General features: G+C 42.8%; 1 protein-coding gene across 1 annotated transcript in view; it reads right to left on the minus strand.

The window, feature by feature from the left end:
- LOC145394679 (uncharacterized) overlaps nucleotides 1-15,331 on the minus strand; it is a 92,330-nt gene that overhangs the window by 15,320 nt on the left and 61,679 nt on the right. The window contains exon 7 of the mRNA XM_080268454.1: nucleotides 12,935-13,162. Coding sequence (XP_080124580.1) covers nucleotides 12,935-13,162 — 228 coding nt within the window. The remainder of the gene's footprint in view (nucleotides 1-12,934; nucleotides 13,163-15,331) is intronic.

Below are 15,331 nucleotides of genomic sequence, written 5' to 3' on the forward strand. Positions count from 1 at the left end.
AAAACTGAAGAGTACAGGTACAGAAATGCAGCGAGAGTAAACTTACTGAGGAGTAAAAAATACCTTCATATAACTTCCCAACATCCTAGCACAAAATTTTGGCTGCACTGTGCAAGAGCTATGCATATGCCTAGTAGCAAAATTTCATGAGCTTTCTCATGGTGTTTTTGGAATTTCGATATGACCAATAGTATTTGAATAAAACGCCCAAAACTACAAAACTCACTAGTAGCAATGCAGGGAGGGCGGGAGGGTGGGCAAGTGATGCTAGGATAGGGGAGGACTGAGGGACAGGGAGGGAGATAAGCCTGGCAGTGATGAGCATGGGAGGGGACGGAGGAGGGAAAGGGGGAGGGAGAAGCAAGACCTGCCAGGGGACTTTGACCATTTGGTGAGGAGACGGACGGGCGCTTTTGTTCTGCTGGTGGGTTAGGCTCTGTGTTACTTGTGCAAGACCAGTAAGTTCCCAGTGATCTAGCCAGCCGAGGGACTTTGACCATTTGGTAAGGGTCCGGATAGGCATTTTCAGTTAGTTTGTGGGTAGTGGTCTGTATTACTCAGTATTACTTGCAAGTGGCCGTTAGCATCCAAGTGATGTAGGTGGCCAAGGGACACTGACCATTCAGTAGGGATCCGGACAGCCATTTTGGCTCAGTCTGTGGGTTATGATCCATTACCCACAAGAAGTCAGTGGCATCCAAGTGAAACAGGTGGTCTGGGGACTTTGACCATTCGCTAGGGAGCTGGACAGCCATTTTAGCTCAGCTTATGTGTCATGGTCTATTAACCACGCGTGAACAGAGAGGCCGGCGAGCCACCCAATCATTTTTTAAAACTTGTCAGCTGATCAGCCGCCGACGTCGGAACTTTTATGTTCAGATATGGAAAAATAAATCCAGATATGGAAATAACAGATCCAAGGCATAATCATCCGTATATGGAGCGTCAGGATAATTGAGTGATTACTGTACTGCCATGCAGCTCCAGTATGCTACTCTGCTTCTCTCCACGCAGCTGTCACTCTGCTTGTAAAAATAAGAGGTATTCTTGTGGACAAAAATATCGAAGTATTTATCACATTCAATAAGACAGTAGGCAATACATTACTGCACTTCCAAAACTCAGCACTGGGATCTTCAATGGACAAACTTCTCAGCTTTTATGTAAGAGTTTTGTGGTTGTTTAGTGATGTAATTAACTGTCCGTTTGTAACTTGCAATACTTTGGTGATAGAAACTCCGTGTACAAACAGCTAGTTAAGGAGTTTATTACGAGCTCTGACAAAAATAGTCTGCCCTTCTTGAGTGTCTGCTCAGAACTGACGCAGTAACGCCTTCGCCCAGGCTTGGGCTCTATGAAAGCATGCTAGGTCAGCAAGTTTAGTGGGGGCATGTATGCACTGGGGGGGGGGGGATATACATCGGGGGTAGACATATTGTAGGGTGGGTACACGTTGTTGTACACCCACACAAAAATTATGCAGCACTCTTACAGCACGTATCATTCTGAAACATGGAAACGCTGCGATATATGGGGCATCCTGTACGTATAAGTGCAAATATTATCTTTGGTAATTAATAGAACTCAAAATTGCAAAAAGATTTACTTACTGGGTGGTATATGTTTTGAGGCACCATATTTATAGACTCAAGTGTGTCTGCAGAAGTTGCTCATTTTCACATCCATCGTACCCAAAGGTGCCGAAACTTTTTTGACAAGGTGTACTGTACATTAAGTCCTTGTTATACAATGCCCATTTTACTTATTTCTTTTAGATGCACAGCAGTCACAGAAAAACTGTCAATTAAAGTTCAAGTACTATCTATTATCCCAGCACTGGAGAGGAATATCTTCATGTTGAAGGGCTATATTGACAAGGTAGTGGAGCACTTATGACAATGTAGTGGAAGTGCTAGATTATTCACACAACCCTCAGTCCCCACCTTCTTCTAGACTTTGGAATGGTATTTTCAGTTTACAGGTCACCAGTTCACATTCAAATGAGCCGGGGGTTGCAACTATTATAACTATTGCAGCTTTGCCAATTTCCCCCTGTTTACAGTACCAGCAGTATGAAAACAGTTGACATTTTGGAACACAACACTGACACATAACGTGAACTTTACATTAGGTATTTATAGTACTGTGTGTAGGTATGCATATAAGAACAAAAAAGACAAATGATGAATCTGAAAAAAGACAAAGGATTTTTTTTTTATTTTTTTTTTTTTTTTTTAAAGAAGTGATATTACCTTTTTTTCAAAACCCTATCTACATTCATTCTCTCAATATGACCATACCATCTATGCAAACTGTATTCTTCTACCCACCTGTCAACACACTTCCTTACTCCACATCTTTCATGCAGCACATTACAGTAAAAGCTAAATTAACCCCTTAACCGCGGGTGTCATTCCAGAATGACATTGGAAAAACTGGACCAAACCGCGGGTGTCATTCTGGAATGTTTGTGAATATTTTGAATACCGCACGCCAACTGTTTCAAGGGAGAGTAGCTAATAAGTTCTTTCACTCCAGCCAACCCCCACCTCCCTCCTCCCACCCCCCGGGCCCCCCCCACCCCTGCCCAAACACGCATCAGTATCTGTCCAGCTTTGTGAGTGACAATGACGCTGATGTGGCAGTGAAGTGCGGGCAATTACAGTGCCTTTTACCTGCCTTAGTGAACACAGAGTGGGTGTTTATCATATGTGCAGTGTTCATATATGTTTATAGTATTATTATCAGAGTGCGGCTGGCATTTGGTAATGTTGTGTGGGGTGAAAAATAGTGATTTTAAATAGCTCATTTCTAATGACACTGCCCATCCAGTGAAAGTCAATGAAGTCATGAAACCTCCATCACTTCAAAGCTGAAGGTTAGTAATTTCTAATGGTACCTTATTTTTCGCTCTAGCTTTATTCTGTGCAGAGTTATAATGATTTAAAGTTTGTTTACATTTTGGCTGGAACCCCTGCGGGGAGGGGGGGGGGGGAGTCGGGTCAAAACAATGCCCGCGGTTAAAGGGTTAACCAGCATCCGATGCATTGGCACATCCATATAACCGGAACGCAAATTCGATCCGGCATAGAGTCGAAAATATTCCGGATACCGGTCGTCCCCCTATAATTCTTGATTAGTTCTGTACAGTACAGAATAAAATAGTGTACGTAGCTAAGTTTTCAAAATTATTTTGGACTGTAACATATGCTAAATTTTTCTTTACATAATTTTTGGTAATGTTTGCTGATTTGTGTTAAGTCCTGTACATTTTCTCTTGCTGTCTTTTTGTGTGTATTGTAGTCTACACTCACAATCACTAATTTCTGATCAGGGGTGCCCCCTTCATACCCCCATATACCCAGGGAAGACGGGAGAGGGGGACGACACGAGCTCCACCTGCCTCTACCCCAGCTCCCAACCCTCCCCCATATCCCTACCCATCCCAGGCCCCCACTCGTCATTTTTAACTGGCAGTTACATCTCAAGCTAACCTCATACTTTACACTCATAGTCACATTACTAATACACAAATATAAAACACTAGGATATGTAATATGACTATAAACATGCTGCAGCAAGAAATTAATGCATTATAATGTTGACAATAAAACAAAAATGTTAACAACAGCCATCCCAGGCCTCATGCGTTGGGTGCTTGCATGCGTCTGTTTCTGTGCCTGCATGTTTGGGTGTGTTTAAGTCTGTGTTTTTAAGTGTGTGTGTGTGTGTGTGTGTGTGTGTGTGTGTGTGTGTGTGTGTGTGTGTGTGTGTTTGAAAAGCAGTGCACCCAACACAGGAGGCCTGAGGTAGCCGTTTTTAACAATTTTGTTTTACTGTCAACGTCATAATGCATTAATTTCTTGCTGCAAACATGTCGATGGTTATATTCTTTTAACATATCCTAATGTTCTTTGTTTGTATTAGTAGTGAGACCAAGAGTGTTGAGCATTAAATCAACTTGAGATATAACTGCTAGTTAAGAATGACGGGTGGGGTGGGGGGTTGGATAGGGGTATGGGGGATGGTTGGGAGCTTGGGTAGTGGCAGGTGGAGCTCGTTTCATCCCCCCCTCCCCTCTTCCCTGGGTATTCCGAGGTATGAAGGGGGCACCCCTGGGTAGATATTAGCAGTGCTGGGCAGGTGTGCAAACACTTGCACACCGTTGCACTCCGGTGAATATTGTTTGCGCATTGTGCACCGCACAAGACCATGTGCAATATTGCGCTTTCGCACATGACAAGGCAGGTGTGCAAGCGCAAATTAAGTTGCGCCTGTGCACCTGTCCTCCAAGGGACACGTGGTCTTGGAAGCTTCCCGTATGTCTGGACAAGGGATGGGGGAGGCTCGGGCGGGTCACGAGGGTTCTGCTGGGGGGAGGCGGGAGGGACGGAGGGTAGTAGCATTTCTTAAAATGCTTCAACAGAGGTAATGTATTTTACTATATTTTAAATACTTATTAGTAAATAATAATAAATTTAAAATACATTATTTATTAAGAGTAGCATATGCAATTCCTTACGAAAATCATTAAAACATTTAAATCAAATATCCGCAGCCTAATAATTCATTAGGCTGTGTATATTTAAGTAATATGCTTTAATTATTTTTGTTAAGGAATTACACATGCTATTGTATATATCTACTGAATTATTAAATAAAACGACTTGTGAAAATGCAGATAAAAGTAAAACTGGCAACATCACATTTCCCTGTCCCTCCACTTCGCAGCCCACTCACTCCTCTGTTTGAACTTCCACAGGTGAAAAAGTTACTATATGACAGTATTGTGATACCAACTCTAATGTATGGAAGTGAAGCTTTGGCCTTGTTGGAGGGACAGATGTCAAGAGTGAGAGCTGTGGAAATAAATGAGTTATTTGAAATGAGCATGTGGAGTTCCATGGAGAGACAAACTGACAAATGAGGAAGTGAAGGATCGTTGTGGCGTGGATGTCATAGGAAGTGTTTGGAGAAACACACTGAGGTGGTTTGGTCATATGGAGATGATGGAGAGTGAGAGACTAATGAGGAGAGTGTATGTGAGTGCGATGGAGGGGGAAGAGGGAGGGGGAGGCCAAGGATGAGATGGACAGATGGAATGGAGAAGTATATGAGAGAGGGGTGTGTGAGCTGGGAGTAGGGCAGTGAAATGGTAGGGGACAGGGTGACATGAAAGTGATTTGTTGCTTGTTTGTGGCCAGCAGCCACCCATTATGGGATTAAGGCATCTGGCAATAGATAGATAGATAGAATAATATTGTGGTTTGCGCTTGCGCTTTGCGACACTGCGCAAGGTTAAAATTTGTCAGACTGAGCATTTGCACTTGCGCAAGGTAGTGAACTGTGGATTGCGCTTGCGTAAGGTCCTTCTTCGTTTGCGCTGCCCACCACTGGATATTAGTGAGCGGGAGTGTACCTGTACTGTATCTTACCTGTACTGTATCTAATACTGTACTCTACTGAATAACGTACTTTATGAAATAAAGTCCCAAGTTTGGTACTGTTTTATTTGTTTGACCTCCCAGAAAATTTCTAAGAGTAACAATCAATTATCCAGAAAATTCCATATCTGGAATGGAAGAATCCCCATGCATTCCGGTTAATCGAGCTTTTACTGTATTTCTTATTCCATCTTCTCACTGTACTCTGTACACATTGCTCAGTAATTCAGTTTCCTGTAGCTCTTACTCCTGCTTTTCTTTTCCATGCCATACCAAATTCTTCAACTCTTATGTTAATGTGACCACTAAAAACTCCAACACAAATCAGGGGTAGGGTCAAATATGTACTGGTATTCTTCATATTTGTACAGGAAACCCTCAGTGCCCAGAGAAGTGACACCCAAATATTTGCTTCTACAAATTATCTTACTACAGTAGGTACTCACAGTACGCGAATCTAATTGTACGCGAGGACCTACTCTTTATCGAATTTTAGTGTATTTTTTAACAGTACACAAATTGAACTCGTAATAGGCAAGACGGCAGTGAAGAGTGGCCAAAATCCGGGGCTGAGAGCGGGAGGACTGAGAGCAGGAGACCTCAGCAGAACAGCCAGGACCACCAGTGACGGAGACTGGAGACTTGTCGATAATGGAGATCAGCTGGGTAGTGTGCCCTGGATAAATTCAAGGAAGAATTCGAGGACATCGAACACTGTCAGTTGCGAGTGGAGGGAATGATGACTTCACTGGACAGAACCTTCCGCTACTACACAGAGAAGCACAACCAGGAGGTTAACAAAGGGAAGCAAACCCTCATCATCCGTTACCTGCAGCCTTAAGAAAGTGAGGAATCGCTCCCTTCAACATCAGAAGAGCCATTTTCTGGGGAGGATCAAGAGGATGATGCAATACCAGAGGTGTCAGAAATAGACTTTGAAGGGTTTATGAACAAAGTGAGTGCATTAGCTAATGAAAGTGTCGAAAGTACTGGTGATGAGAGTGGTGAGGAAGGTGGTGTACTGGGTGGTGTGGCGGGTGGTGCAGGTGGTGCACTCTAGGTGCCTCACCCTGCCTTGGATCCCCTTCTTACATCCATCAAGCCTGTTTCCTCTTGGGTTAAGGTGAGCGGCCATATTCTTGTTGGTTTAGTTAACCCATATCCTTGTTGATTTAGTAAAGCCATAATCTTGTTTGTTTACTTTATCTTAGGTAATATGTCTAAGATAGTTTCCCTGTACAGTACAATACTTAGGTCTGAAAGAAGTCTCAAGGGTTACTGATGAAGACGGGTGCTGTCCATATATAATTTTTCCCATAAGTTTATGTATTCACAGTATGCGAATTCCTAGAAGCAACCTCCTCTGCCGCCCATAAACTCGCGTACTGTGCATAACTACTGTACATGTATTTGCATTTATTTTTTTATACAACAAAATTCCTGTTTATACCAATCCCCACCCCCACCCAAAAAAAAAAACTACATAAGTTTTTCTGCTTAAACAAACTGTCCATTATTACCATCATCGTCATCATCATTCGGACGTCCTTTCCCACCATCGGGCAGGGTAAGGAGTAGCAGCATCCACATACCCAAAGTCTGCCCAATTCAATGGGCCATGCTTCCATTCACTCATCATTCAAGCCCACAGCATCCGGCTCCATCTGGTAAGTCAAAAGGTTTCCACCACGTACTGTAGCTTCACACATACCTAATCAATTGAGTCATTCTGAATGCTCTCATATTAAAAAAGGGATGCCAAATCCCCGGTCATACCCTTCTCCACACACAATTCATCCAACCAGCTCAATTTCTTGTCAGACCCTTTGCCTCACCAATTTCATATCTATCTTCCTCATACACTCATTCACCATATCTCTCCACCTTCTTCTTGGTCTAACTTACCTCCTCCTTCCTTCAAATTCACTCAGATATACTTTTTTCACCATTCTACTGTCATCCATTCTCTACACATGACCATACCATCTCAGTACACTTTCTTCAATTCTGGTGTCCACAGACTTCCTCACCCCGCCTCTATCACAAATCATATTAATCTGTATCCTACCCACACTCTGTACTCCACATACATTCCTCAACAGCCCCATCTCCACTGCTCTCACTCTTGCCTTCTCATTTCATGCCTCACCATAGTCTCACACTCGTATGTAAGAGCTGGCACTAACACTCCTTCATGTAAGCCTCGTGCAGCTGCAACACTTAAGCCTCTGTTTCTTATCAAAGCCTTCACGGCACCTGCTACTTTCCTTCCTGGTGTCACTCTACTTCCACTTCTTTTGCACATTTCCCCCTATTTTCTATCATTGTACCCAGGTATTTAAATTCTCTCACCAATTCCAGTCTCTCTCCATTCACTGTAACATCACACTGGAAGTCACCTTCTCTCTCAATAACCATCACTTAACTATTTTCTATATTTACTCTCAAGGCACAAAGCTCGCAGACATCTACAAAACTCTGCACTTCTCTACCAAGCTCTTGTCCAGTATTTGCAAGCAATGCTGCATCATCAGCATACATCAAATATGAGATAGTCCATCCATCATCATTCATTACCAATGCCATCCCTCTCTCCATTACTCATGTTTTTACTTATCACCCCATCCATAAATATACTGAACAACCATGGGGACATCACACAACCTTGTTGCAAGCCAACACTGATTGTGAACCATTAACTTAGATGCCCATTTACCCTTCAACATGCTTCACAACCACCATAAAAACTCGTAGGAGCACCTAGCAGCTTATCATCTACACCATACATACGCAAAACCTTCCACAATCCTTCTCTGTTCACTTTGTCATGTGCTTTTTCCAGATCCATAAATGCCATAAACACCTTATTGTCCTTCTCACAAGCCTTCTCCGCTATCTGTCTTACTGCAAATATTTGATCCACACATCCTCTGCCACTCTTAAAGCCACCACCCTGTTCGTCACTCACTAGGCCATCTGTTATCTCTCTTACTTTCTCTATAATAATTCTTCCACATACCTTTCCTACAACACTCAACAGACTTATGCCACAATAATTCTTGCACTCACTTTGCTCACTTTTATTCTCATACAGAGGTACAATCACAGCCTTTTTCACTCTACTGGCACAGTTTCACCCATCCATGCCTTCTTACATAACTCCAACAAGCATTTCATTCCACTCTCTCCACTACACTTAACCCATTAACTGCTCTATACAGCCTGGGCTGCTCCGAGTGCGACTGCTCAATACAGCCCTGGCTGCGCAGGTGAATTTCAAATATAGTGCCATGGTGACCAAGGCCGACCCATGCAAGCATGTTTGAGCCTTCAAAACCGATACCGAAAAAGAAAACAAAAACCATACATTCCAATAGGGAATCAGACACTTCGATGTTCATCCATGGCTTTACCAAGGTAAATATTGAGCTAATATTTCATTACTATATACTTTGGCATGTGTTCTCTCAATTCCTAAGACAAAATTTGGCCTTTGGGAAATTTCATTTTTACCACTATGTCTGCGCACCATGGACACCTCCAAAAAACCGCCATGCGCAGTTAACGGGTTAATCATCTCTGCATACACCTCATCAACCTCAGCTGCTTTCCCATTTTTCAGCCGTTTCACAGCGTTCTTTGCTTCTGCGAGTGTCACATTTCCCAGCACTACATTCCTTCTCTGGACACCCCCAAAACCAGTCATATTTACAATTGTTCTGCTCTCTCCATTACCACCCACCAGACTTTCATAATATTCTTCCATCTGGTCCTTACTTCATTCCCATGGTTTAATATTCTACCACTTACATCTGTCACAACTTCGCATTTTTTCCCACTGTCACTTCTACATTTCCGTGCCTCTTTCCAGAATAACTTCCTATTTTCAGAGTAAGTTGCTTTCTTTTTTTCTTCCTAGATCATTATGTATCTCCTTCTTTTTCCTCTTCACTAGTCTCTTTACAGGCTTCTTGCCCTCAATATATTCAGTTCTTATTTCAACTGAATCCCTGTCCTGTATCCACTCTAGCCACTTCTTCCTCTTTTCCTACCTGCTCTCTTAACCTCTTCATCCCACCATATTGTACCTTTCTTCTTTGTTGTTATCTTGCGACACCATACACAACTTTAGCATTCCTAACTAACCAGTCCCTATATGCATTCCCAAGCTGTCCAGATCCATTTCATTCCAATTCACTGATTCCAACTCCTCCCCTACTTTGGAGGCGTATTCATCTGCCATTGCTTTAATCATCAGCATCTCAACTTTCAGTCTCTCTCCTTGACTCCTCTCTCTCTTGGTCCACCACACTCCTCTCAGCTTGATCTTGCATATAAACCTTCACATCGTCCTCTCACTGCCCTCGTATCCGCAACACTTCCCAGCAACATTTTCTCTATCTATCTATCTATTGCCAGACGCCTCAATCCCGTTTGGGGTGGCCACAAACAAATCGCCTCCAAGTCGCCCTGTCCCCCGCCATTTCACTGCCCTGCTCCCAACTCACACCCCCCTCTCTCATATACCTCTCCACCCCATCCCTCCATCTCATCCTCGGCCTCCCCCTCCCTCTTCCCCCCTCCACCTCACTCACATACACTCTCTTTGTCAATCTTTCACCCTCCATCCTCTCCACATGGCCAAACATTTTCTCTACAAGCACAAAATCAATCAGGCTCCTTTCAACAAGATGTCCATTCCCTCTGTACCATGTATATTTAAGTGCATCTTTATGTCTGAAGTAAGAATTACAAATGCACAATATCCTTTCCTGACAAATGTCCTGCAGTTGCTTTCCATTATCATCCTCTCCTAGTACTCCATTACTATCCATTACATCATTCACAGGATCGCTGCCTACTCTCCCATTCATATCACCCATTACAAACACTTTATAACTCCTGGGCATTTCTCCTACTATTTCATCCAACTCATCCCAAAACCTGTTTCTTTTCTGTCTCACTCCTGTCATCACACAGTACATATGCTACAATCATTGCCACTTTCATCTTCTCAAACTTGAACCTGACAACATATATCTCGTGCTGAAACATACATAATCTCTCATTCCACTCTGCCACACCTCATTCATTAACAAAGCAACTCCTTCCTTGCATCCTCCTCGCCCATTCATAACCGATCTTAATGTACATATTTCACACTTCACATCCTTTCATCTTTATTTCACACACTGCCATTACGGCATATCTCGCACTCTAGAACACATTCATTACTTCCACACTCTTGCTCTCCTCATCCACACCTCTCATATTCCACATGGCCATGCAAACCAGCCCATTTGGCCTGGGCCCTAGGCAGGTAATGGGGCCTCCAAGGCTATCTGAATCATCTGCCATGTTTTAGTGATTTCAGACAAGGATGATCTGGGGAACACTTAACTCGGTCAAAAACCCAGGTATACGTTTAGAGTTTTCCTTCCCTTTAATTGATTACATGGTTACCACCAAGCATTGTAATGGTTTCCTGTTACAAAAAAAACAATAATTATGTTTGTCATTCAGTGTGTAAAGCCACCAACAGTGGAAAGTGTTACAAAGCAACAGGGAGGACGAGATGAAACAGGAAGGAGGGATGACACTGGGAAAGAACGATAAAGGTGAAAGAAGAAGTAGGCAACACTACATCAAGTGAATGTATGATGGTCACCACCATCTACCACCTACAAATTGCCCAATCCATCCATCCATCCATCATCTAATCCTGTGTTTCCCCATGAGGAGTGTAGGAGCCCTGGGCTAGGCAAGTTGGTCCTGACATTTAAGATGAGAGTGACCAGCCTAACTCATCCCTGAGTAGCATTACGTGAGCAATAAACCCCAACCACCCCTTGAATATAAACCTTCACCAGCTCAATCCAACTGGTGCACCTTAATCACCCACTAAACTACCAGGTGCCATAATTTGGTGTTATGGTTACCATCCAGCATAGTAAATGGTTTCCTGGTGTACAGGAAACCATTTGGCTTGTCACTTGCTGTAGAGTCACCCGTAAACAAAAGGAAGAGGAAAGAATGAAGGAAAGAAAGACAGAAGAGGGAGTGTAAAGTCACCCGTAGGCAGAAGGACGAGGAAAGAATGAAGAAAATAAAGACAGAAGAGGAAGGATGGAAGGAAGAGAGGAAAGGGCAGTTACCTGGGAGCAGCACTACACTGAGTGAGTGGATGGTCCAATACCAAGAAATTTTCAGCCAACCCCCTAACAGTCACAGCTTGTGTAATACCTGACCACTCACCTCTGCATCCCCTGCTACATAACTCATTACACGGCTTAAAAGTATGTTTATAATCATACTGTGAAATGTTTTGCTATATCAGCTGGGGAAGGCAGTCGCTGAATCAGTAGAGAGGCGGCCTGCAGTCCTAATGGACCCAAGTTCGAAAACCGGCTGGGGCAGGGAACAGTTGAAGCATTTGAATTTTATAAAAGCAGACTTTCCTGGTCTACCAGAAGACCTGCCAACATGTTGTAAAAATAACCCCGCTAATACCAGTACACCAGTCCTGTATGAGACAGCCCTAGCATATATTAAAAATGGACAGTGGGTGTTAGTGCCAGAGTGGTGACATGTGGAGGTGTACAACTACTGGGCTTTGGGATAGGCCACAGCCCCTGAGAAATAGGCCACGAAGCCTTTAGCCAAAGTCGGAAAAAAAAAAAAAGTTAGTGAGTGGTGTGTTATTTCTGCTGCAAGTTTTGTACTTTCACTTTTAACTAAGTTAATAAGCTGACAAATGAGATTTATACATGCTGATACCAAACTACTTTCTTCTGCTCAGGAGAGCCCCCCCATATTAAATTAACAAACGGTACATCTGTAAGTACACTCCCCCTGAAAAGTCTATCCTAAAGTAATTACAGTTGTCTGGAAAAGACCTATCAACCACAGGCAAGCAATCGCCCTGGCCAAGCCATCCCATTATTTGGTTATGCAGTTACCACACAGTGTTGTAAATGGTTGCCAGGGTTACAGGAAACCATCATGCTTGTCATACAGTGCAGAGTCACCTTATGTAGAAAGATGAGTAATAAAAGATGAAAGGAAGGGTAAGAGAAAAGAAAGAGGACAGGCACAGAAAAGAATGATAAAGATGAAGGAAGAAGTTGTCACCATTAAATCAAGTGAACAGACGATGGATGCTCCCTCCTACCGCTACAAAAAATGGGTGAAAAGGTTAAGCAATAATGAAAATGACTAGAAAATAATTGCAGCCGATATCCTGTTATTATACATGACTCTTCTTTGAAACTATGTAGATGTATCTGAGATACTGCAAAGAGGGGGCATTTGTATCTACATTTGTATCTGACATGTATACTAACCCCTTCCCTGCTACAAAAGAAGTTACAATATATCTAGCCAAGTACAGTTTAAAAAAAAAAAAAAAAAAAAAAAAAAAAAGTATAACAGAAGTAAATTATATCTAAACATGTACTGCACAGTAAAAATGAAAGAGTACAACCGTTTACCTCCCTTGCTGCATGGTGTATTTTGCACTCTGCACAGTCCCTGGCAGCATATATAGGTCTGGGCAATTTAACACGCCGGTGTCTCTTGTTACAGTTGGTACAGCGAATCGTATTGGCAGCCTCATCCAGTTTTTCCTGAAGTCGGGTCAGCAAGGATGCTAATTCACCCCACGCCCCCTCAAGCTGCACTTCCTCAGCCAGCCGAACATCATACTCACTCCGTCGCTCCTAAGGATATCAAGAATTCATTACTTATAATACAAGGACTGGTGATTTGTAAATTCAAGTGCTCTTACCAAATGTGACGCATAATGATTTGCAACCAATGGATGGCTGGGGCTTACTGCTAACATTATGTCGTACATGGATGAACAACTGGTCACTCATGCCTTAAACGTCTGACTGAATAGCCTACAGGCCCCTAAGTTCCTAATGGAAAAAAAAGGGATTGGTTGACTAATACACAGGTAAATTTATGTACAGAAATTGCTTGTGAAGTTGTGCACATGATGGTGAAATCAACAGAAATTACCAGCACTGAAATAATGATGAAACAAGGACAACATTTACAATCACACACTTCAACTCGAAATATGGGACAACTCTCTCTCTAAACAATATAAGGTATATACAGGCAGGTCCTGATCTTACATGCTAACTGGGAGCAAGGATTTTGCTCGTTAGCCGAATTCTCATGAAATGAAGTGAAGAACTTATGGGAAAAATAGGGTTAGGGAGCAAGGCCTCTGAGCAACCTTCCCCAAAACCACCAAAAAAGACTTTCTGATCATTTTAATAAAGGGTTAATACAAGAGGGTAACACAACTGAAATATAAAAACAGCAGTAATATAAGCAGAATAACATGAATTATAGGTAAAAACAGGGACGTAGTGAACAACCAGCCAAGTAACCTCCACCGACCACCAACACTTGTGACAGACAATTTTAAGCAGGAATAAAGGGTTAATACACATGAAATACAAAAAAACAGCATTAGGAAATGGACAGTTACTGCACAACTCTTGTCTCGATTCTCATAAGCTGGGATTTGGGGGGGATATTACCTGCTTGTTAAACAGGCGATGGTGTAAATTTCAAGACCTTGTATTAGGAATTCTTGTTAAGCGATTGCTCGTTAACCGGGACTTGCCTGTACGTGTTAAAAGTAACCCGATATACGATACCCTGCCTAACGATGGGGTTTTACCTAACCAATTACATCGTTAAAGTAGGGTATGCCTGTATGGATGTGTGTATATATATATACTGTAATTGTAAATGTGTATAAAGGGAAGGGTGATGCCCTGGAAAGAGGAAATTATAGAGGTATAAGGCTTTTAGATCAGATAATGAAGGTAATGGAGAGAGTTTTAGAAGCTATGATTAGAGAAAGAGTGAATATTGATGAGATGCAGTTTGGGTTTATGCCAGGTAAGGGGACCACTGATGCTATATTCATTGTTCGACAGCTTCAGGAAAAATATATTGGTAGGAGAAGGGATCTTTATTTTGTTTTTGTTGATTTGGAAAAGGCCTTTGACAGAGTCCCTAGAGATGTGGTGAAGTGGGCAATGAGAAAAATTGGCTTGGAGGAGTGGCTGGTTAGGGTGGTTATGGCTATGTATGTGGGTGCTCACACCCAGGTGAGAGTGAATGGAGATTTGAGTGATGAGTTTTCGGTGAATGTTGGTGTGCATCAGGGGTCAGTCTTGAGTCCCATGTTGTTTATCATGGTACTTGAAGCCCTTTCACGTGACTTTAGAAACAGACTCCCGTCAGAGTTGTTGTATGCTGATGATTTGGTGTTGATTGCAGAGAATGAAAGGGAGGCGGAGGAAAGGTTTAGGAAGTGGAGAGATGGTATGGGGCATAAGGGTTTAAGGGTAAATGCAGATAAAACAAAAGTGATGATATCTAGGGTTGGTGGCGGTACTGTCAAAGACGAGGGAAAGTGGCCATGTGCAGTTTGCCACAAGGGCGTGGGAAGTAAGTCCATCTTGTGCGGTGTGTGTGATAAATGGGTGCATAAGAGATGTAGTGGTATCAGAGGTAGACTGCGAGATAATGCTGATTTTATGTGTATGGCGTGTCAGGGTGAGCAGGTGGAGATTGTCAGACGTGAAAGGATTGAACTTGCTGGTGAATCTCTTGAGTGTGTGGAAGAGTTTTGTCATTTGGGAGACATGTTGTATGCTGGAGGTGGGGCTGGAGCTAGCTCTGTGCCGAAGGTGAGAAGTGGTTGGAAGAAGTTCAGGGAGCTCTTGCCTCTCCTGACATTGAGAGGACTCTCCCTACGTGCCAAGGGGTCTTTGTATGCAGCATGTGTTAGGAGTGTAATACTGTATGGTAGTGAGACCTGGGCTGTGAAGGAGGAAGATATTCGCCGGTTCAGACGT

Source organism: Coenobita brevimanus, chromosome 28 (genome assembly GCF_032717465.1).
Source record: "Coenobita brevimanus isolate Jiangsu-jjx chromosome 28, ASM3271746v2, whole genome shotgun sequence".
NCBI lineage: Eukaryota > Metazoa > Arthropoda > Malacostraca > Decapoda > Coenobitidae > Coenobita > Coenobita brevimanus.